The sequence below is a fragment of the Crocodylus porosus genome, unplaced genomic scaffold (assembly GCF_001723895.1).
Source record: "Crocodylus porosus isolate Cpor-Errol unplaced genomic scaffold, CroPor_comp1, whole genome shotgun sequence".
In the NCBI taxonomy this organism is placed as follows: Eukaryota; Metazoa; Chordata; order Crocodylia; family Crocodylidae; genus Crocodylus; species Crocodylus porosus.
The window spans coordinates 5,880,530-5,905,271 of NW_017728943.1; the positions used below are offsets into that span (position 1 = coordinate 5,880,530).

General features: G+C 47.6%; 1 protein-coding gene across 1 annotated transcript in view; it reads left to right on the forward strand.

Annotated features, from left to right (window-relative positions):
* LOC109318977 (acid-sensing ion channel 2-like) overlaps positions 1-24,371 on the forward strand; it is a 74,291-nt gene extending 49,920 nt beyond the window's left edge. Inside the window, exons 2-3 of the mRNA XM_019548490.1 lie at positions 23,528-23,706; positions 24,059-24,371. Coding sequence (XP_019404035.1) covers positions 23,528-23,590 — 63 coding nt within the window. The 3' untranslated portion in view covers positions 23,591-23,706; positions 24,059-24,371. The remainder of the gene's footprint in view (positions 1-23,527; positions 23,707-24,058) is intronic.
* The last annotated feature ends 371 nt before the right edge of the window (positions 24,372-24,742 follow it).

Sequence of the window (24,742 nt, forward strand, 5' to 3'; positions counted from 1 at the left end):
CATTAGGCTTTGCTCCATCATGGATAATAGAGCCTAGGGTCCGTCCATCAAGAAGTCCCATGCTTCTTCAGCCTACGACTGTAGCCCTGAGCCCAAAGCGGTATCCTTAAGAGGAGCTTTTTTGGCCTTGGCAATGATGGCTGTCATTTGCCTGTCACTAGCATGCAGGATAATGTGTACACAACATGCTATGACAGCCTTGTGAAAGACACTGAGACACTTCAGGCGTTGTGCTCATTGCTAATTCATGCTGCACCTGGCTTTTCAGCACAGGGAGCTTTAATGAGCTATTGATCCAAGCTTTTAGGACCTGCCCACTGCTAGCGGTTGTATTCCCGGCTTCCTTCTCAAGCTCAGGTGTCAGCCCTGTGTGTGGAGGTTATAATTCTCTTTACATTAGCATCGTCTTCCATAGCAGTGGAAGAGACGTGCTGTGCTGTTGACACAGCCATCCCCTCCTGACTGTAAGATCTGCTTCTTGTTGCTGGAGAAACAAAATGCTTTCATTACAATCAACATACCATTGCCAGGCTAATCCTGGGCATAACAGTCAGCCGGCTCTGGTCTGAAAATACAGAGCTCGCTTTCCCTACCATCGCCCCCGGTCTGGAGTTAAGTGAGAATCCCTACTAGATGCTCACAGTAAAGGGCTGGTAGCACACAATGCACCAGTCCTGACTCCATTCAGCAGAGGATATGTGTATAAATGCACACAGAGTAGCCAGTTCATTACAGGTTGACTAACTGCCTTCTTGTTTGTGAGAACCAAATGGGGGGTTCAAGGCTGGAGAGGGAAGGAGTTTTTCTTTAGTTTTTTACCCCATTCTGACTTGGGTTTTGGATGTTTGATTCCACTATTAGTGAGGGTTTTGATTGAAATCTAGTCAGATTGTGATAAATGGAGCTGAGACAAGCCATAAATGTAACAGATCCAATCAGCTAATGTCTCTTCTTGATAGGCTGGACTCCATATAGGGCTTATCTATGCCTCCTTACAGACATGTTGAGCTATGTCTATGGTTGAAAGTGGTTTCACACTCAAACACAGTTGCAAGCCATACAGCAGTCAGGGCTGTTTTGCCAGCTGAATCTGAGAGCCATATGGAAACTGCTGGACCATCTGTTATGCTGTCCCCCAGTATCTCCAGGGTCACTTATGATATCTCTGTTTATTGAGCAAGACAAGGACCCAAGAGAAACTTAGGAAAAATTAGTAACCAGACAAGAAGTTCAAAGTGTTGTGAACCTACAACGCAGCTCTCCATTTGCAATGCCTTTTAACAGAGGAAAAGGAGAGGAGAAATCTCAGGAAAGCACAACTCAGATCAGGCCAGGTTAAAAAAATGACAGCTGCTAGCATCTGTAGCAAAAGGAGTCCTTTTCATGGTGCATCTGGGGTGAAGGGTGTCAGCACTCAGGCCACTGTGTGAGCTGGAGGTCATTCTCTCTCCCCACCTCCTGCAAAAAAGAGGAATTGTTTCCATGTTGGAAAATGTTGAATTGTTTGGTCCCATCTCATGATCCCACCCCAGCATTGCTGAAGGAGAGAAAGGATGTTCTGAAACAGAACTGCTATTTAGTTACTCCAAGAGGCATTGCACAGCCAAGCACTGTGCAGTGAGAAGGAGGAAGCTGCTCTGCTTTCTGAATTCCACTGAGATTAATAGGATGGAGGTGCTGTTAAAAGCAAATCCATTTTATCAACTCTTTCCCAATCCCCTGGTTTTCCATTAAGTACTGGGCTGATTGGAACGGCTGCAGGCTGGGACCTGTTTCCATGCTTGAGCACCTCCCAACTGCAGTGAGCGCTGCTCTGCCTGAGAACAGAGAACAACTGAAGTAAGCTCACTCAGGAAAACTGATGTCTGAACTACTCTGAAATGAACTCTCTCCTTTCCATCCCTGAGTGGCAGTGGACTGAAACTGAAATATCTGTGAAAAGGTGCCTTGGGGTTATACATTTGGAGAGCACCTTTCATCTCACAAGATTTCTTATAAGGGGAATTGCATCCCCTATCACTTAAATGCAGGCACAGCTCAGGCGGCTTATAGCATCTGCATATCAGGGCACATAAATAGGTCAGAATTTGAAGTCTCTTTAGGGTGCTGGCTCTGCCCCATTGGCCAGCCACACCAGCTCTTCTTTGCCCAATCTCTTCTCCATCCCTTGATGCAGCCACCAGTGTGCCCCGCATGCTGCTCTTTTTATACTCCCTGAGGGCTCCATCCCTGGATTGCAGATGGACCAATCAGGTTGAAGTTAGGTGCAGGCTTCAACCAGGTCCAGGTTCTCTGCCTTGCTCCAGGTAGGTGCAGGGCAAGCTCCGCCCCAGCGTTCACCTGATTGGTGGAAGTTCTCCACCAATCACAATGAAGATTCTCTGAGCCCAGACATGCTGGGCAGCTATCCGTAAGGCTGCCACAACAGTAACTCCTCCAGGCTGCTCCCCTGGCCCCACATGGCTGTATGACCATTTGCTCCCAGAGCAGCACTTGAACCTGGGGTCAGCTCACTGCTGGAGACTGGGAACCAGGGGACCAATTTCTGGCCTTATTTACTCTCAGAGAGAGCCCAGCTGAATTGTAGCTTGGGGACAGCCAGCCAGCCAGCCTGGGGACACCTGGCTGGCAGGGCCCAGGTCCAAGGCTGCACACACGTGACATATGGGGGGCTCTGAGGAGTTAAGGGACTTGGGGGAAACAACTGGATACATGAGGCTTAGGGGGCGGGAGCCTCTCCCAGCCCACAGTCTGCGCCTGGGAGAGCAAGTGCAGTCCCAGGGTTACAGAATCGTACCCGAAGGAGAGATGAGGTGGGAATCACCACCTCCCATCCAGATGTTCTTCCAGTGGAACAAAAGGAGGCTTCCACAGCTTGAGTGCAAGGGGGCAGCACTGGGTGCCCAGGCAAGAGCAAGCGAGCCCCTACCTCTTCCCCCCTCTGGCAGCCTCTGCTCTGCTGTGGGTGGGCAGGGGACACCTGGACACAAATATGGGCACTTCAGCCTGCATGGCCCCCCACTTCTCACAGGCTCCCAGGGCTGGCCCCATGCTGCTTTCCCTCAGCCCCCATCCACATGCTGCTTGCTAGGCAGACACTCCTGCAGGGAGCTGGGGTTTGCATGTGGTGACTGCCACCACCGCTGCCATGCCATTTGCCCTCAGAACTGGACATGTGACCAGCTGTAGGAAAGCAGCGCGGGGTGTGGCATCGCTGGTGCAGTGGTAACCACCACGTGCAAACTGCACCCCACCCCCCCGGTTGAGTAGTGTGTCTGTGGTCCACAGAGGGGCACAGCTGCCCTTGCCCCCCCGGCCCTGCTCCTTGGAGCAGGCACAGAGAGCAAGCTGAGTATGGGAAGGCTCCACAGAAGATGCCACCGCTGTGCCCCAGGGCATGCTCTGTCCCCGCCCACCTGCCTGCCTGGGCTGAGGGAGGGCAAGGTTGGGGAAAGCCCCACATGGAGAGCCCAGCCAGCTGGCAGCATGTGGAACCGGAGTGGTGTGGTATTGGCTCTTAAACAGCCCATGGAAGCGCCAAGCCCAATCAGGCGGATAGCGCCGCTCGCAGTCCACGTGCAGCTGGCCAGACACTCCATGTCTTTCATCAACACCTCCCTGCAGCCGCCCCGCTCCCCGCCCCCCACAGCACTGGCCCATAACTCCCCAGCTCCCTGCAAGCCCCACTTACCTAACCTTACAGGCTCCAGGAAGGAAAGTGAACCTGAAGTAAGCCTTGGGACTAAGAGCCTCAGGCCATGATCCTTCCCCCTCCCCTTCCGGGCAGGGCCAGGGGGTTCCTGCCATTTTTGCAATCAGCGCCTGCAGGCTGGAACTCTGCCAGCCTGCAGAGCTCTTTGCAAAACCAGGAAATCCATGGGTTTCTCTGCTAAAAAACAAAATCCGCATTTTCTGTGATAAAAATGGGAAAACCTTGGTTTTCTCTGTTTTCCTGTGGGAAACGGAAAACCCGGATTCCTGTTAATGACTCATTATGGGGATCAAGAAGGTTATTGCCTCTATATCTAGGGTGGTTACGATGAGACCAGAGGCTGATGTAGCTCTGAGCATGTGGACAGCTCTATGAATTTTTGATGGCTTTTTAGTCCCAGGTCGCAGCATGCCCTTGAAACTGGATAACTGAAATACAGATTCAGGCATTCTTTTTAAGATTACACTGGTCTTTATGAGGGTGTTAACATCCCTGCATATGTTAGTTAAGGTTTTAGTGCCTCCATTGCAGGGGAAGGTATTGCTTTGTCAGTGAGGAATCAAGAAGGGTTTTCCCCCTTGAGTGGGCACTTTTTAAATTCTTCATGGGTTCAGACAAGGTAGGGTCATGCTTGATGGAGAAGAGGCCACTTTCTCACACCTCCTGGATGAGTGTCATTAAGAAGTGCACACTGTAAATATTCCTCATTTCCACTTGCAGCTGTGGGTTTTATGATCTGTGCCGAGGAGATAAAATAACTCCCCATCTACGACTGAGAGTATTCATAGCATTTATTTTCGTGTCTTCCTCCTACCTCAGCATGACAAATAAGAGATTGTAATTCTCTGTAAGGCATGCTTTATGTGCAGCAATGTGTTTTCCTGTCTTAGCAGCTAAATATTATGTAGCGAGGCAGCTGATATTCAGGCCGGGCAGTATATTCCTTGGCAGACTTGCCATGATTTTTTGATTCACTGAGTTAATATGGGATGATTAAGATAAGTCTTCCTCGCTGACTACCACTGCCATTTTCCCCTTGCACTCCATAATCATTTTCAGGTTTATTCTTGCGCAAATATAGCTTTTTCTTTCTCCACTCCAGAGAGGCATAAGTGTTTTCATGCATTTCTCTGATTTTTCAAGCACTAAAGGTGGTAATTTCACACTGGGAAAACTGGCTGTCTGTGGAGGTTCACATTCATTTTTCAGTTCACAGTTCTTAAAATTGGTAAACCTTCAGGCTAGGTCCTGCCCATCCTGTGGTTTTTCACTGTGTTGGGTTTTTTCTGCACTAAAATACAGTTTCTCTTGCATAGCTGGCTACTGCACAGTTGTTCCTCTGTGTTGTTATGACCCAGTTCCAGCTTGTATTGTACGGAGGACTTAGCCATGTTCATTTTCTGAGAAATAACCTCCTCTAGCCAAGGCTGTATCATCATTTAGTCCGTGTTTAGAACACACTTAGGTCCCAAATGGCACTCAAGCCACGTAATTGCTAAGTCTCTGTGGGGCTTTTGGCATGGTTAGCTCTATCACCATCCCAACGCAGCCTAAGTAATATTGGGTTAGTGACTTTGGCAGCTAACCAGCTGACATCCTTTTCTTGGCATAGCTTGGTAGGCTTGTCTGCCAGTAAAGAGGCCACACTACTCTGATGCCGTAGTTTAGAGAAAACCCTCTAACTCTACCCAGGCTGGACAGTTCTCTTCCTCCTAGCTGTTTGTAAGAGAGCACACCTTGGGGGAACTGGTGCTAGTATTCCTTTGTGTATATATCTTTCTAGCACTCTGTCTTTACCAGGGATGAGCAATTATTTGGGCTGGAGGACCACTTAAGGAGTTTCAGTGAGCTGTTGCAGGGTAGGAATGAATGATCCTATCCAGCTCTGGGCCTATCTGTCTCACACCCCCCACCAGGGGCGCTGGTTGGAGCAGACAGGATCTTCATGGAGACTGGCCAAGGACTCTGCAGGTAGGATGCTCTTGGTTGGGTGAATGGAAGGGGGCTGTGGGTGGGTGGTTAGTGGCATCTGCAAGTGGGACAGGGGGCAGGACCAGGATTGTGGGACAGTGACAGTGCGTGGCTGGTGCCCATGAGAGAGCCATGATCTACTCCCTGCTATTCCCTGTGATGGGCATCAGTTCCATGGGTAGGGACATGCAGAATCATATCAGTGGCACATATCCTATTCCTGCTTCTGCTGAAGGGATTGACAGTACAGAGATGAGAGTCACCCTTCACTCATTCATAGTTTCATAGTTTCTAGGGTCGGAAGGGACCTGAGTAGATCATGTAGTCCGACCCCCTGCCTTGGCAGGAAAGATTACTGAGGTCAAACAACCCCAGCAAGGTGTTCATCCAGCCTCCTCTTAAAGATCCCCAGGGTAGGAGCCAGCACCACTTCTCTTGGGAGTTGGTTCCAGATCCTAGCTGCCCTGAGCGTGAAGTAGCGCCTCCTGATATCTAGCTTAAATCTACCCTCTAACAGCTTGTGACCATTTTTCCTGGTCACTCCCGGCAGTGCTCGGGGGAACAGGGACTTCCCCAGTGCCTGCTGGTCCCCCCTGACTAGTTTGTAACAGGCCACTAGGTCCCCCCTCAGACTTTTCTTCTGGAGGCTGAACAGGTTCAGGTCCCGTAGCCTCTCCTCGTAGGGCTTGCCCTGCTGCCCCCGATCATGTGAGTGGCCATCCTCTGACCCTCTCCATCTTGTCCACATCCCTCTTGAAGTGCAGTGCCCAGAACTGGACGCAGTACTCCAGCTGTGGCCTGACCAGCGCTGCATAGAGGGGGAGGATCATCTCCTTGGACCTGCCCGAGATGCATCTGTGGATGCATGACAAGGTACGGTTGGCCTTCCTGACCGCATCCCCACACTGCCGGCCCATGTTCATCTTGGAGTCAATGATGACTCCAAGATCCTTTTCCGCCTCTGTGGTGACTAGAAGGGAGTTCCCCAACCTGTAGGTATGGAACCGGTTGTTCCTCCCCAGGTGCATCATACACTCACACATTGTTAGCATCTATCTGATATGTGTCCTTGTGTGAATAAATTTCTATCTAATGGTTTGTAAGAATATACACGGGAGAGTGCATCATTGTGAGTATTGAGCATGAGTTAGTGTGTCTGGCAGTATGAGTGAGACTGGGAGTGGGTGTAGCTGTGTGAGTGTATGAATGTATGTGTAAGACTGTATGGGTGGAAGTGTCAGTATGAATGAGTCAGAAGGCAGGGTAGATATGAACCTCCATAGGCTAATTAAATTAGATATATATAGAGAGAACACAAGCTTTTGTGAATGCAAGTTCACTTTATCAGATGCTGTAAAAGGACAGCATAGAGCAGTGTATAAAGTTATAGCATGGCAGGAGGAAAAATTGTGTGGACTGCACATTAGATCCAAACACACCTTTATCTGCATGTGTAGAGGGGGCCTAAGAGATGCTACTTGAGATTCTAAGGATGTCTGTGAGGACAGGTTTGTCCCCAGCAGCTACACTGAGGTGGCCGTCCTTTTCCAGGAGGGGTTGGAGGTCATTAATGATGTGCCCAAGGTGTTCAAACTGGGGTTGCAAGTGACAAACAGATGGATTCAGTTGTCCTTGTCCTGGGTTGGTATTGTAGCAGGTTGGAGTGACATTTGATTCTGGCTTTAGTGATTTGAATGACTACGGTTTGGGGTGTATATAGTAATTCTAGGAATCCCTGTTCCAGATCGTCAAGGTGTACACCCCAGTTAGTGGGATCAGAGCAGATCTGGCTGTAACAGCCAGTGTCAATGTTGGATGGTGGGCTTAGGAAGAAAGCTAGTGGCATGAAGCTGTGGCAGTTGGTTGGTTTTGGATACAATGTTGTGGCAATGTGACCATTGAAAACCTTTGCTGTAGTGTCTGGGAAGTGAATGTAGTTTGTGGAGTATTCCAGAGTATTCCAGAATGAGGACACAAGTGTGTGTTGTGCAAGAAGGGGGCATAGGAGGACTTGAACACTTGAAGGGTGTGCATGACTCAGGGGAAGGAGCAGATTGTGCAAATAAGTCATAAACTAAGCCAAACCAACTGACCACCTCAATTTACATTTTAACTGACTGGCTTTCTTGCATACCTACTGGCCTCTGGCTGTTTCACCACTCCATCCAGGAAGAACACAGACAACCTGCAGACACTTCCCCGGTCTGACAAAGGATGTTTGTGCCCAAAAGCTTGCTAAGAAGAATTTTTCCAACTATCTGAGTTGGTCTAATAAAAGATATTGGATTTACCCAAAGAACCTTGTCTGCCCAGGTCCATATTACACACTAAGAGTGATGGGGGTTACAGAACAACTGAAATGTGTCATGATCTAGCATTACCACTACAGCCTGGGCTTGCAAAATGGAGGCTGAATGGGGATCTGACTGCACCCTCCAAATACACCACAGCAGAAAGCTTAAGAAAAATGTTAAGCACAAGAAGTGGGGATAAAATGGCCCCAAATTAACTTAGTCTGGCAATGAAAAAGATCCCAATGAGGCCAACTGTGAGGTTCTGGACCAGCCTCCTAATAGACGTAATGGAGCCGAACCCCACAAACTCTCATGTTTGAGTCTCATGTTCTTTCTTAAACTGAGAAGTGCAACCCACACTCCCCCACTGAGGGGAAAACAAAACCAAACCAAAAAACCTCTCTCTTCTTTCACAGAGGACATTTTACCTCAGAGAAGTTCTTGAAACTGTTTTTCAATGGAAAAAGAGCTTTCTATTTTGTGCTTGTGAGAACATGAGAAAATACCATTATGGCAGGATGGGAATCCCATTGTGTCAGTGGCAGTAATTCCTGGGTGACATCAATGCAGTTTTGCCGGGATAAGAAGAAAAAGCCCATTAAGTTCTTTCTTTAAGGAATGGTTGATGGTAACCTGAAAATCACCTAGGCAGGCAGTTGCTGTGCTTGTAGCCTGTTGCTGCTGAATTCCTAGGCACACACCACCACAAAGCCTGGATACTTATATAGAGAAGCATCTCTAGATAAGGTAACAATGTTAAAATGTGTGCATTCAGGGCTCATGGACAGAGGTGATATCTATTAGACCAACAAGATTTTTGCAAAAAAATTCTTTAATTGCAAGCTTTTGGGCACAAGCACCTTCATCAGGCATCAGAAAAAAGATTGTAAAAGTTCTCCTGGGTAGAAATGAAAGATCATGTTTCATAGGAATATGAAATATAAACAATCTTTTCTCCAATGTCTGATAAAGGGTATTTGTGCCTGAAAGCTTGCAATTAAAGAATTTTTTTTGCAAAAATCTTGTTGGTCTAATAAAAGATATCACCTCTGTCCACAAGCACTGAATGCTTTCTCCTCTAAACCAATACAGCTACAACCTGGATACCTGACAACTGTGTGCATCACTTTCACTGTGTGTGTCTACCCCCACTGAAGTTGGTAGTATTTAGGCTGATGTTAAAATTAAGCAATAGGGCTGTAGGAAACAGCACCATTTCATTCTGAATTCCATTTTGCCGTTTCGATGGGACAGTGTTTCATTTTGAATTTTGTTTCAAAGCACTCTTCCGTTCCGTTTCATCAAAACTGTTTCAATGCTGTTTCGACATTTCATCCACAGGCTATAGTGGGGAAGCATGAAACTCCCTATAACTTTGTCATTTCTTCCCTGATTTGGATGAAACTTACAAAGTTGCTTCCCCCCGCTAAGGCCATGAAGCCTGCCAGGCTTCAAGGACATAGGTGCAGCAGTTTCTGGGAATCTGCACCTCAAGCTGATAACAAGCAATGTCACTCAGCTCTGTTAAGGGGGACTCTGATCTCAATCTCCTCAAGCAAGGCCAGCTCATGGATGGCCTTCTGTTGCTCCACCAGCCTCTCAAGCATCAGGTATGTGGGGTTCCACTGAGTCTCCACATCCTGCATGATTTTGTGTTGCGGGATGTTCAGCTCTGCCTGTTTGTTCCACAGCATCTTGCCCCCCTTGATGCTCTAGTGGAAGTAACTTGCCACCTTGCTTCATTTTGAAATGAGCTTGCTGGTGGTGCTGGTACTGGTGTCCCCCTCCAAGGCGTCCATGACAATGAAGTGGAACTTGTGTGCCAGACAGTGGATGCCAACGAAGTTGGCATCACGGACTGCCTTGACCATATTGGCCCCATTTTCAGTGACCATGGTCAGTGAAGTGTAAGGCCACCTGCAGACCTACCTTGCACAGCTCCTCCCTCAAGTACTCCTTGCATGCCTAATGCAGGGAGGGCACCATCGTCCTATGGAAGGTGGTGCATGCGGGCACTTGGTATGATGGGGCCAGGAGCACCATGAACCTGACTGCTCAACTAAGCAGAAGGGCTGGCCATCCACAGGAAGCATCGCCCCAATGCTCTGGGTGTTTTCACTCGTCCTTTCAGCATGTCCCCCTTTCTGTCTGCCTTTCCCCTACTGTTCCATGGTGGTTTGCCTCTTTCCTTGTGGGGGGCAGGGCTTTAGAGAGAGAGGGGGCTCCCCTTTGGGCATGCTCCCACAGGTTCCAGGCTGAGGAGGAGCAAGGTCAAGGGGGTGCAGAGATACATTAGCATCCCAATGGTGCTCATGTTTTTTGCCCTTGTCCCAGCTGGTTTTGGCTCAGCAGTGCAGGCAGATAGCATATGTGGGATCATCTGCCAGCTCAAAATTATCCCAGACCACACTACCCACTCATTTCTCGGTTGCGGGTGCATGTGTGGATGCTGCAATTTCCCCCTCCTAGGCAAGCAGAGGTACAACAACAGGAGGAGCTGAGTTGCTTGTCTCCGCACCCTCTATCTCAGCCTCCTCTGAAGTACCTTCTGGGGAAGGAGACCTGGCTCTAGGGGAAACTTGAGGGGTGTGGAGCACAAACTCAGATAATTCCCACTCCTTCCCCAGAATTTCCCTTGCTAGGACACTCAGATCCAGCTCCACCTCTTCCTCTGGCACTGTAAGGCTCAGCAGGGGAAGTGAAATGGCAGTGGAAGAGACTGTCATGCTAGTGCTGCTGCTTGGTATCATGGTGGTGGGGTGGTTATGGCTGGTGCTCTTGGAGGGGATGCAGACTTAGGCACAGGCAGTAGCACTGGCACTGCTCCCCTCTCCTTGCTGCCTGTACCAGTGGAAGTATCATGCTTGTTTGTTGTAGCAAAGAGGCTGAGTCTCAGTTTGCAGCAGGAGAGGGAAATTACAGCTCTTCCTCTACCCCCTCTTCCGCCCTTCCCTGAAAGCTTGCTAGCTGCCTTTCTAGCACACTTCATGTGTGTTTCAAAGTGTCTTGTATTTGCCTTGGTGTGCTTGAAAATATGTCTCTTCTTCTGTAATGTTATCTATCTGATTTATATATGTACATAAGATAATTGTATGTATATGTATGTAATGTATGTATGTAATAAATAAAATACTATATACATTCTGTATTATAATATGCAATATCATTATGCTGTGCTTCCCTGCACAGTGAATGGAATGCACACTGTAAGAAAAAGCACAGATTTGAAAAGAATCAAAATAGACAAAACAAGAGGATTTTGGGGGAGGAATAAATTGAAAGGAATCAATCAATGACTATAATAAATAAAGGGTATAGAAAGGAAAAAGTATTGCTGAATCCCACTTGCTAGGCTAGCAAGTAGGAAATGAATGGTAGCCTTTGTTGTCTAATGTTGCTCAGCTTCTGGAAGATAGCTCAGTAACTGACTCCAAGGCAGAAAGCAGCTCAGTTAAAACAATGCTGCTATTTAACTGTTTTTCCATCCTTCCCCCAGAGCACTGGGATTGGAAGGGACCTCAGGGAAGGATCACAATCACTGGCCAGCTACACAGTCAATATCAGAGCAGTCCTTCCTTCCCCACTCTTGCCCCTTCCTCTCCTTACTTTCTGGTTCCCTGCAGGCAAGCCCAGTTTCAACTTCAAAATTCGAAATGTTTCGAAACATTTCAACTGCCCTCATTTTGTTTCGAGGGTGTTTTGAAGCCCTTCATTTCATTTTGATTTCACTGTTTTGAGCTTGAAACAGTATCAAAATGAAATAGCCAGCAAAATTTCATACCACTCTATTAAGCGTGATTTAAGTGGTATCTTAAATCTGAGTCTGAGTTCATAGCAGTCTTGAGGACTAAAACATGGGGTTACTGCCTACAAGGGTTTATGAGATTCCAGAAAGAAAGTCCAGACCCAGATCAGGACCAAAATATGGGTGGAAGGGCAGAATCCAGTCTTCAGCAGCAGGTATGGTTTTTTACCTTTTCACAGATGAATTGGAGCAGGGACAGTGCCTAATCTTCAGCTCCTTCACCCTCTATTTCCTGATTAAGTAAAAGCAGCCAATTCAGCTGTGAAAGTGTTAAAACGGTAGCTTTTACCTGAGCAGGAAAGGGAAGGTGAGTGCTCTGAAGATTAGGTTCTGTTTTTGCTTCACAAGGCCATAAATGAAAAAAAATATATATTTTTTTTCATTCTGCCGGCCCTCAAAGGAGGTGCGTGCCTTCTATGGAGGTGTGTCTCTCTCATAAGGAAATAGTGTAAAACATTTAACAAATTATGTGAATTGACAAAAAAGTATCAGTGAATTGAAATGCTTTGTGTCAAGAATTTTAAAACATTAAATATAATTTGCATCCAGCTTTCCCCCCATTTTGATCTCCTTGATATACATTGTTAAATTTCTCACTAAAAGGAATCAATTACAATATCTAAACTGATTATGTCCACAATTCTGAAGCCTCTTCCAATTTTTTTTTCAAGCCAGCTAATTAATTCATGGTAGCCAATTATTTCCCACCAATACTTCCAGTTATATTTTAATCAACATGTCTAGAGAAAATGTTTGATAAAAAAAATTCCCACCTGCCTCATCTTATCTGAGATGTACAATCATGATTCTAAATAAACCACAAGGCCCCATCTACAGGGCTGATTATGAGCTGCTTTACACACATTATTCCAGAAACTAACAGCAGAAATGCCCAAGACTCTTGACTGCCTCCATTAGTTTAATGTATATCCATCTGGTGTCTAATAGCCACCATATGAACTGTTCCCTATATATCAGTTAATTTCAGGTCACTTCATTATAGATATAAGTAGAAATTAACAAAATAATTCACAGCAAAGAACATATTTGATTGATGTTTGCCATTTATCTCTTTATGAATTGTCTTTGAACAGCCTAAAAAATCTGACTTACTCATTCGTCATTAAAAACTATTCATTCATGTGACAAAGGCACCTTACAGGCCCAGTACCAGTATGGCCCCACCCTTGTCTCTTGGCAAACTGCCCACCTTGTTCTCCTGCTATGCCTTTACGATAGATGATTATGATGTTAAAAAGGCAAGAGGCTGCCCTCCATGCACCCAAATGACTTTGGACTATAAGTACACGCTCCTACCACCCCCTACCCGTGTCCCATGCCTAACTGATGTCACACTGTGTGATGATACTCTGGCTCAAGGCTATGCGAAACTGGGCACACAGTTGGGTCTTTACCATACTGCCCACTCTGGGGCCACCCCTCCATCACCGGGGCTTCTTACACTTCACCAGCTCTCACCTAGTCTCTTGCATACTGCCTACCCAGGCCACACTCACTCTGCTCTACTCACAGAGATCCTCAGGTTTTGCTCTTCACCCCTTGGTCAGCCCTGGCATGGTCTTTTGGGCCTGTCCCGTGACCCTCACCCAAACAGGACTGAGTGACTGCTCAGCTATGGACCTACTCCACCCCTGGTCCCTTACTGGACCACTACACCCCTCTTTTGGGCCACAACTCCGCCCCTTTACATTAGGGCCTGGGATCTTCCACCCCTCAGGACTGCAGCTCTCAGGGCCTGGAGTCTTACACTGCCTTGGGCTCAGGTGCTGCTCATGTCGCATGCCTGGCCCACCTCCAGGGTCAAACACCCCATAGAGCTCAGGTGCAGCTAATCTGCATGCCTGCCCCACCCCCAACTCTCCTAGTAACCCACCCAAAGGTAGGGGCAGGGGTTTAGGTGCCCCAACCTGCCTTACACCAGGAAGATTCTTGGTCCTGGTATTTGAGTGGCCCTGCCCTGCCACAAGCAGGATCACCAGGCCTCTGTATCCCAGAAAGGTGCAGTTTTTGGTCATGCCCAGGACCAATGAGGCCTCCAAGCCATCCCCATAGCCTCACTCCTTACCTCCAAGATATTCCTGGAATACGAGCACCACCAAGCAATGCTGCTTCCCACTGGCTGATCTCAAAATGCTCTGCTCTTATAATAGAGCTGTCCCAAAATGGCCGCTCTCCAAAATGGCCACTCTCATCAGCTACCTGGCAGCTTCCTTCTCTTTGCATAGTTTGCAGAAGTCACAATTCACTTCTGCAAACTATTTTTGGACTATAGACCATTGGGGACTGGAGTTATTCATAAGTTTTGTCCTGCTGTTTACTGAATTAGCCAAGTAAAAGCCAAGTGTTGCAGTTTTATCTTAAGCATCACAATGCTTGTTACTGAAGGGCTGATTCTTGGTGTTTCCTGAATATGTGAGAATGTCAGCTTTCATTTAAAAATACAGTTCCTAGCACTTCTCGTTGAATAGAAAGGATTGAAACTGTGACCTACAAACAAGCCAAAGATTCAAACTACAGAAGGCAAAGGGAAAAAAACAACCATATATTATTATTTAAAAACACACTGGGTGCATCTACACAAGATGCTAAGTTGCTGTAGCTCATTGCTATGGTGATGTAGCACTGGTGAGCATGAACCATTATGCCAACACTACTGCACAGTAGCAATGAGCTACTGCACAGTAGCTTGTTGCTACTGTTAGTAGCATGGCCAAAAAAACCCCTGTGTGGTGCTGGTATTGGGCAGTAATGTAAGTTACTGAGCAGTAACTGCAGCAGTAACAACTGTGCAGTCCAGCACACATGTAGAAACACCCACTGAGGAGAGGGGTTGACTTATGATTTTTACATTCTTGGGGCTGGTAGTGTTGAATTCATGAGGCATTACTTCTGTTTCTTGATTGTAAGACTGAAGTACTACCAGTAGTCAACTCAGCACAAATTGTAAAAGGAAAATGAAATCTGAAATTCACAGTGTCTTACATAGAAGCATATAGAGAAGCACAGAAACACCTCCGAGAAACACAAACAACTAGCTGAAAGAGCATTTGCTGCCTATTTTATGCTTTTCATTCCATTTCCACTGTTGTCCTCTGACTCTCATAGTAATGTTAAGAGCTACGTTTTACCAATTACATTGGCTCCCTCAGTTTGAATGGTCTGTGTGCATACTGTCAGGATATTGTCTGATGCTGTGCCTTTAATGACCTCATTATTACAAGAAAGAGACTGCAGGCTCCAGTTCTTAGTGATAAAAAGCTTGGCCAGATTTACAAATAACCTTAGACACTAAGATTCACGACTGACTGGTTTATGGGGCTAGCCAGGTCATTTTCAGGCATAATACAGGTGTAAACATAGCTCCTAGGCCCCATGCAAAGTATTAAGGGGTCCTAGGCCCTTTTCTGTAAACTGATCAAAGCAACCTCATTTTTACATCATATACATCTAGTCCTGACCAATTACTAAGACACTTTTAGGTGACATCCGCAACTAAATTCTCACAAATTAGTGCAATATTTCTAAAAGATAGTGAAACCTATTTGCCAAGTCACTCCGATCATTGTTTTGATGCCATGGACCAGTCTTATCAATTCACTCTTCCTCTGCTGACCTTACAAAGCACATATAGGGACTAACAAGCTACAAGCCATATAAGGTTTGCCAAGTTCCATTTCCTCTTTGGGTCATGATGTTAGCAGGGCCTCTGTGTGACTGGTTATGCTCTGGTCAATGGTTGTGTTAGTTCATGCTCCAGCGAGGCCTACACTGGTCATACATCCTGTGACATTCAATCTGTGTAGGGGTTTGCTAGAGAGTAAGTCCCCAAACCCTTTTATTTTGATATCAAGATTGTGCTATTTATTGCAGAAAGACAGTGATATTATACAATATACATAATGGGCCAATTTCAGTCCCAGTGTAAATGGTGGTGTGCCACTGACTCTGTGGCAATGTATCTATTTACATTGGAAGTACAACTCTATATCAGGGACAGGCAAAATACAGCCTGCAGGCTGGATTAGGCCCACCAGGCCATTCTATCTAGCCCACAGGCCCCTAAAACATTTTAAAATTAATATTTATCTGCCATGGCTGCTTGTCAAAGGTGACAAGGCACCAGGGGCAGCAGGACCCAGGGGGAGCCAGCAGCAGGACCCTGAAGCCTCAGCAAGGCCAGCCCAGCCCTGCTCCCACCCTCCCCAGCCAGAAGCCTTTGGCTTCTGGCCTGGGACCATGGGGACGTTCCTGCCTCTCTCCATCTGAGAGGAAAATTCAGATAAGAACAGGGGAAGGGGAAGCAGGGAAGGACCATGGCTAATCACCCAAATCCTCAGGGCAAGGCCAGGCTGGCTTCTGCAGTTGTGGTGCTCCAGATGGGAACCATGTGGTGCTGCAGTGGCCAGTTGTGGGGTGGGGACAACAGCGGCAGGCAGGAAAATGGGGAAATGGCAGTGGCAGATGGTGGGGGAGTGGCAGCAAATGGGTGAGTGGGTGGAAGCGTGGGTCCTACACCAGTGTCCTGGGGCCAGGGCCCAGAGCGGGGTGGCAGGAGTGTGGGACGCAGGCTGGCAGGGGCTCTATGGAGCCAGGCCAGGTTGTGCCAGCAGGGAAAGGGGGGAGCCAGCCGGTTCTACAGAGCCCCTGCCTGCCCATGCCTCATGCTTTTTCAACTCCACTGGGTCCCTGCTGGCACTGGCCCCAGCACACCAGCGTGGGCCTCACAGTCCTGCCTATGCACCCACTCACTGCCACTCCCCCACTGTCTGCTGCCACCATTTCCCTGCTTTCCTGCCTGCTGGTGTTCCTTCCTACTGCATGCCAACTGTTCTGGCACCACATGGTTCCCGGCTGCAGCACTGGGCCACAGGACTCAACAGAAGCTGGCCTGGCCCCTACAATTCTCAGCTAGCTCTGTGTTGTGCTGGCTGGTCTGGGCCAGCTTCTACTGCATTTGGTTGTCTCAGCTATGCAGCTGGGATATGGTGCTGGAGCAGCAAGTGGTGGGAAGGTGGGGGAAGGAACAGGGAAGTGGCAGAAGGGAAATGGTGGCAGGTGGGAGGGGGATGTGGTGGGGATGTGGCAGGGAGCGGGAGCATAGGGACCATGCCAGGGCTGGGAGCACTGGTGGTGGCTGTGCCTGCTATGGAGGGATCTATGGGCAAACCCTCCCCCTTAACACTCCCCAGCCACCCTCTCCCCACAACCTCACATCCTCCCACATATCCTATGCCTACTCACATCCCACACATCCACACACACCCACATGCTCCCCCACCCCACATGCCCTCACACACACAGTCCCCCACAAACCTATATCCACCCACCCATATCCCCCACAGCCCCCAAATTATACAAAAGTAAGACTTCATTTTAAGCCACTTTATAATCATCTGTATGTATACTACACAAACACATGTAAATCAGGACAAAAATATTTTTTGAAATCAAATTAATGAATGTTGTAATAGATGTTTGATTTTTAGAATATCATTTGGTATTTTTCTGGTTTCAAGATGACAAAACCCCTTGATGAAAGAAGTACTTCCGGGGAGCAAGGAGGCAGACTTCTGGTGGCAAAGGTTGGGGATTAGGTGGTGGGACTTCCAGTTCCAAGAAGGTGATCATGGGGTGGGGCACCTGTTAAGGGGTGGAGCTACCCTTACGGCCCCTGACAGTTTGCCAAAACTTGGTAAGCAGCCCTCTGCCCAGAATAATTGCCTGCCCCATCTATATAGACATCCATTTATCTATTTGTATGTACACAATGACTATAATATCTGAGGGTCTAATTAGTATCTCCCACCAAAGTGGTGTAAAGGCAAGAGGAAACATTTTGCATTTATATTGTTAGGAGGGCACAGTTCTAAGCTTCATTGGAGCCTCTGCCCATCATCACGGGAGACTCTTGTGTCTGGAGGGTTTCTGTTGACATACATTGCTTAGGGGAAACGTTTTTATGGCCACAAACCATGTATTTTTTCTGTGTTTGTACATCATTTTATACAAGGGACTTGAACCCTGACAAAGGCACTATTGCTTTACGAATGATGAATAATAACCTTCATACTCATTTAGTTGTAAAAGTCTTTCAGACACTTTGACTTCTAGCTGCTTCATTCAGTTTATTACAGAGATTACAGCTGAGGGTAAGAAAAATGTTGGAGGCACTCCTTGAGATGGATCTGAGTGTGGTTCTGAAATACCTTGAGACTATCCTGGTGGAATGGGTAGTTTGAATTGGGGGTAAATAATCAATGCAGCTTGGTTCCACAAGGTGTAGAGAATCAGTCAGTACTGAAGAACTAGAGCATTTGTTGATGCCATTGGGTGCATTTTCACAAGACGCTTTACTCAAGATTAGGGCAAATTACTGCTCAATGAGTGTCACCATCTACATGTGCAAACACTTACTGTGCAGTAATTTGCTCTAATTATGAGTAAATTTGCTATCTGTAAATACAAGTAGCAAATTTACTCATGATTAGTTATTGTGCAGTATGACATGTAGACAGATGACTGGGAGCAAACTTGTTCCTAGTTAACTGGGCAACAGGGGGTGAGACATCGCTCCCTGGCCCAGGGAGCTGCCTGCTACCAGGGCGGGCTCTGCCACCAGAGCCCAGGTGGGAACAATGGCCCCTGTTCTGGCAGCAGGGAGCTCCCAGACCCCCACTCCCTGAGATCATGGAGCGAGGGCTGGGAATAAGCTCCCCAGCCCTCGTGATTATGGAGCAGGGGCTGGGAGTTCCCTCCACAGGCGGAGTTCTCAACCAGCCTGGAGATGCCTGGGACCTGCACCTGACCCAGACAGTTCCTGGTAAGCCCCAGGCTGTTTGGGAAAGTCTTCATGTGTAGCCTGGAGGTGGCTGGGTACTGTCCCATTTCAGGCAGTCCCCAACTATCTCTGGACTACATGTTCAGACTTCCCGACACAGCCTGGGGCTAGCCAGAAGCTGTCCTGCTCGGGACAGGTCCCAGCCCTGTGCCCCAGTTGGGTGATCAAGGTGCAGGGCTTGGAAAGAGCTGATGGAGGTGGTGGGGCAGGTTCCAGCCCCCTGCCCTGATCCACCAGTGGGGCAGCTAGCAATGAGTCCCTGTCTGGGTGAGGAATCTCTGCCCAGCTGGGAGCTCATTACTAGTTGCCCCACCAGTGGATCGGGGCAGGGGGCTGGGACCTGCCCCTCCCCTGAAGCTCTTTCCAAGTCCTCTGCTCCCAATCAGGGAGATGGGGCTGGGAACTCCCTGCTGCAGATGTAGGGGGACATTGTCACCACCAAGGGTCCAGTGGCAGAGCCTGCCTCAGCAGCAGGCAGCTCTGGGGTGCTGGGAGCAAGCTCCCGACCCCTGCCAGGAGACTGGTGTCTCCTGGCCCCATGCTCCCTGACAGCCCTGGGTTAACACCCAGTGGGAGCCTAGAGCCCCGCCCCCGGCTGCTGCAGGGGGCCAATGCAGGGCTGGAGGGATTGGGAGCAGATGGCTGCCAGGAGCAGCAAATCTGCTCCCACATCTCTGCACATGTACACCTGCCTGTGGTAGGTTTAGTCTAGAGTAAATTACTCTAGACTAAACCCACCAAGCAGCATTTGCACGTGTAGACATGCCCACTGCCAGCAACACCCTCCCTTCAGACTGACTTGTAGCTTTTCAGATATTCCTGCAGTTCACCAGAGCTTGAAGGTGAATTAAATCCCAACGGAGAGAATTCCATCAAGTTTGAACACAGGCAGGGAGAAGAAGCACTGAGGTAATGCTTTGTGCTTGTTTTAGAAAGGGTAAATTACTACTAAGCTAATATATTTGTGGTTCTGAAAGGCTTTACCACACTCTGCAGAAGTGCAGATAATTACAAAACATTCTATTTGGGTCTTCCTTTTACCAATTGCAATGAATGCAGAAAACAGCAGTGGCACTGCACAAGAGATTTGAAGTGTAGGCATCAGCTGTAATGAAAGGCCACAACTGCCTTTCATCCAGTGAGTTTTATTTGAGGTCTCACTACAGAAAACCTTGATTAATTTAGAGCCAATTTATCTGCCCTATTTTTCCTCATACCAAATATAGGCCAACATCCCTGTTATAATAATGAGATAATTAGAGTACAGTCTTTTCAATCAAGTCTTCTAAATTGCCACAGAAACAAGATGCTTCCAGGGTGTTTCAGGTGAGCCCCTGGTTTTGGATTTCTTTCTTACTTTGTTTAGAGGTGGGTTTTTATGTTTGTTTGTTTCAGTTTCCTTACTTGGTGGGGATGGTGGGTTGAGACAGGGGAATCCATGTGCCATAGTGAAAAGGGAGTTTTTAAGAATAGATTTTAAAATTTATCAGACAATGTTAGATATTAAAGTTATTACGTGGCTATGTAGACAAGCCCAGAAGCTGCTGACATCAGGCAATTTTAAACATTCCCAGTCCCAGTTGCTGCTTCTCTTGGCCATGGCGCATACACTATGCCCAAGTTCACTGTGCTTGGAACAGTGGTCTGGTAGTTAGACACTAACCTGGAAATGGGGTTACCTATGTTCAGATATCTGCTTTGCCATCAACTCCTGATGATGTTGGGCAAATCATTTAGCCTTACTGTGCCTCAATTTCCCTGTAGCAGGGACACCTAATCCCTGCTATTTAAGGGGTATGGAGCCAGCAGCAAAGGGCTGCAGTTAGATAGACAGCTGGGCAAAAGCCAGCTGCAAAACAACACGTGGCTAGGGAAACCAACAAAGGTTAAAGAGCAGCAGGGGAAAAGGCAGTGACTGCGGCTCAGGGTTTAAGGTACACCACCTGGAAGCAGACTGAAGGCAGAGTCCTAACCCATTATAAAAGCCTGGCTCCTGAGCCAGAGGTCTCAATCTGACCCTGTTTCCCCCTGCTATTGGCCTGAGATATAACAGAGGGGAACCCAACCAACTCGGTACCTGAGGAGCTGCAAAAAACAAGTGGCCAAAGGGTAATAGGTGGCATGGACCCAGGGAGGCGTTTCTTGGCAGCTGGCAGAGTACTGGAGGACCAGGTATGACTAAAAGGGATGGATAGAAGACCATAGGAGTGCCTAAAAGGCACCTGGTATAGAGCCCTTTCAAGGCCTAGGATTCTGTGGGCTGTGTAGGGCTGAAGCCTGGGCCAGGGTGCCAAGGGGTCTGGGTCAGATTATGAGAAGCCTTGCCTGGGTCAAGGGCACCAGGGGACTGAGACAGGGCAAGGGTACCAGGGGTGTGACACACAGAGGAGCCTGAGGCAGAGAAAGCCAGGCCAGAATGAGTGGGCCAGGGCTGGAGATCTGCAGCCAGAAGAATGGTGGGCTAAAGCCAAGAGGGCAGAGGCCCCTACAGAGACAAAGACCAGAAAAATAACATCCATGAGACGTAGGCATGGCTGTAGTAGGCATCCATGAGACATAGGCATGGATGGAGACCACAAATGTAGTCCTTAAGGCAAGTAGGGCCAGGGGTCAGAAGTTCCGAGGCCAAGAGACTGTGGGCGGTGGGTCAGAACCCAAATTAGGCAGGCCAAGTTGAGCCCAAGAGAAGAACTGAGTACAGAGAGGGCATTCAGCACTCACCAGTCTTTGAGGGCAGCCTCCCCTCATTATCTTTAACATCAAGGTGTGGCAGGAGAGGAAGCAGGGTGATACCCCAAGAAGCCGGAGCAGGTGAGCCAGAGGATTAAGGCAGCCAGTAGGGGGCTTCACGGCCAGCCCTAAGGTGCATCCTATCACATTCCCACCTGTACAATGACATGAATAGTGCCAATAATGCCAAAACACAGCCGTACTAATGGCTGTGAGGTGCTGAGGAGTGGTAATTTGTTCCATCTTTGAAGTCACTCTGGCAGTGGAGCTGACGGGACATTAGAGGTGGAGTTCAGTGTCATCAGCTACTTGTTGGCAACCCAAACACATAGGCAGGATTTCCTGACATTTAAAAATTAGTTATGAGACTTGGTGGAAAGGCATTATCCCTGGACTGGGCATCTGGGAGATGTGGGGAAATGAGAGGTGGGAAGGCAGGAAGGTCCATGGGAACATTTTTACCTTACAGAGGTATCTGTCAGTGAAGAATAGTTGTGACCCGATGATGGAGAAACAATAAGCTAAATGTACGCATGGTATAAACCTGTCCCTTGTATTACTTCAGAACACTGGATGGAGCTAATGTGAAGAGCACCTTATTCGGGTCACAGAGTGGGTTTTCAGCTGCAATGTCTAGAACCAATTTTGTCCAGCACAGAACCCATGCACTCAAACAGCAAATGAGTGCATTTGCTGTTTGAGTAATAAGTTCCTACACATAACTTTGACTACTGGCTTCTTAGATATCATTAGCAACATTTCTTGTTTGAATTACACCTATGTAAAGCAGAAGCTGCCCCAGTGAAGGCCACATTCAATCACTGTAAATATAGAACAGAAGCAGGCCTGTGGATTGTGTACCTTGCAATTCTCTCATGGTAGGCAGGTGGCAGCTTTGCAAGGTGGGCCAAATGGAATAAATGCCCTTCGCTGAGATGTTCACGGTTGCTAGGCTTTCTTTGGTTGCCTTATAATTACACTAGTGGCGTGTTACAGTTCTGAGCCACAGCCTATTAGTCTGAATAGCCATATGACATTTAAATGCTCATGCCCATGCTACTCATAATGGGAAAACTTGAAAAGGTTCAGAGATTCATTTTACAGAAATACTTGACAACTATATCGAAATATATTGACTGGGTGATTCACGGGCAAGGGATATGGGGGCAGACATGGCATGACAATTATATCCTTCCATATATCCTTTAGCTGAGTGAACACTCAGCTGAAATAACACATCCATCTCAGAAGCTTTACCTTATGGGTTGGCACAGGCATATATTATTACCAACCTCTGACCTTTAGGCCACACTATGGATATGCCTTTATACTTTCAAGACCTGACCCTACGCTTTGCAGTAATAGCCTGCTGTTCCTTCAGTTCCCCTCTGTTTTGCTCCATCTAATTGTCCATGGCAGCATCAACATCTAGAACTACTTGATCCTCAGCAGCCAAAGATGCTGCAGGGCTCTGGGCACAACCTGCCTTCTTTCATTTTCTTCATGGTCTCTAATGTACAACAGGCAAGTTGGATAGTGGCAGCAATACAGCCAGAAGAGCGGGAAGGCCAGCTTCAAATCTTCTTTGAAACCTTGTACCAGTAGCTGATGAGCTACACAATTACCATGCATGCCCTTTAGCTTTGCTTAATTTGCTCATCAGCACTTTTTGTGAGTGGAGATCCCAAGAGAATGAGTAACTCAGCTTCCAAACCTGAAACCTCAAGGACCTCAAGCTCAGGTAGTAGCAACCTCTGGAGGGAAAGGACTTTCAGCATGGATGGCTGTACCTGCAAAAAGTTAATGATGTGGCCATATGCCACAGACGAGGCATGGTAGACTACATTCTGACCCATGCTGGTACAGAAGGGGAGCAAGCAGGCATTGACAGAGACTCCTCTAGTGAGTAACACTGACTTGGATTATTCTTAATGTACATGATACCCTGTTCAGCCTGCATTAGCCTGTTGTTGTCTTCTGTTCAGCAAATTCTTGGTTGGGAATAAGACATATCTACTTGGGGCTTCCATTTGAACAATTCTCGTCTCTCTGATTTTGGGTTAACAAGAAGAAAAGTCAACACTTTGGTAGCATTTGTAAGCAATGCAGTTCTGGTAAAATGCCTATTTACAGTTAGACTTACTCTTTCTTAACAGGTCCATCTAGAGCACCTTTTGCTCCAGGCGAGAACAGCCACACCCCCCCTCAACAAATGCTAGCACCAATAGGCAAACCATCTCTTCACTTCCTTCTGAAGGTTCAGCTGTCCTGAAGCTTGAGGTCCATAAGTGAGGTCCTGACACCCAATGAGGAGACGAAAGACAGAGAGTGCCTGGTAAAGTATATGCTAGGAAGAGTTACATTTTGATGCATAAGACTTTCTCTTCATAGTGTGTGTCTTGGACATGACACATATTGTAGGCTTCCCTGGATGTGTTAACCCAGAGAGCTATGATAGTAGCAAAATGTGAACGAGGTTGTCCTGAATCTTTTGAACGTTGTCTGGCTGGAGGGAAAGGGGGAGGTCAGGGCAGTGAAGAAATGGGAAGAAACTTGAGAGCTCATGTGCCAAAGGGAAACGAGCCTATTGACCTTTAAAAGTGAATACCTCCAAGGCAGGCATGACAGAATATTGAAATGGGAAGAGCAAGGATTATGTCAGTGTCATGTGTTTCCTTTCTCCACAGCTGCAGCTTGATGGGAGTAACAGAGTAACATCACCACAGCTACATTCTGTGGCCATGCAGGGAGGAGAAGCATTCAGCCAGCTACCTGCTACCTTCCGAGGGCTTAGACCCATCCCTCTACAAAGGGCATGTCAGTACGGGTGGCTCTGTTGTGGGCAGGCCACAGAATAAACCTGCCTCTGCACTCTCATCACCTTTGAGAAAATTCGTTTGGTCTCCTGACTACTCCCCAAGAAGACAACATTGGGTGGAAGTGTGTCAGAGAGAAGAGGACTCAGAAGAGACTAGCATTGTGAGGAGAAGAGAAGACTTTATATGGATGACTTATCATTTTTTCATAGATCCATAGATTGTAAGGCTGGAAGGGACCTCGGAAGATCATCAGGTCCAGCTCCCTACACCAAGCAGAAAAGATAACTGTGGGGTCAGGTGACCCCAGTAAGGTGCCCATCCAGTTTCCTCTTGAAGATTTCCAGGGTAGGCGATTGTATCACCTCTGGAGGTGGCTTATTTCTGGACACCCTGGTTGTGAAGTAGTTTTTTCCTAATGTTGAGCCTGGAATGATCTTCCAGGAATCTGTGCCTATGTAACCCTGGCACTACCCACAGCTGTCTTTAAATTTTTGGGATCCTGGGTTGCCAATAGGTCTTGGTCTCTCCCACTCTGTCTACGGGCTGGGAGTA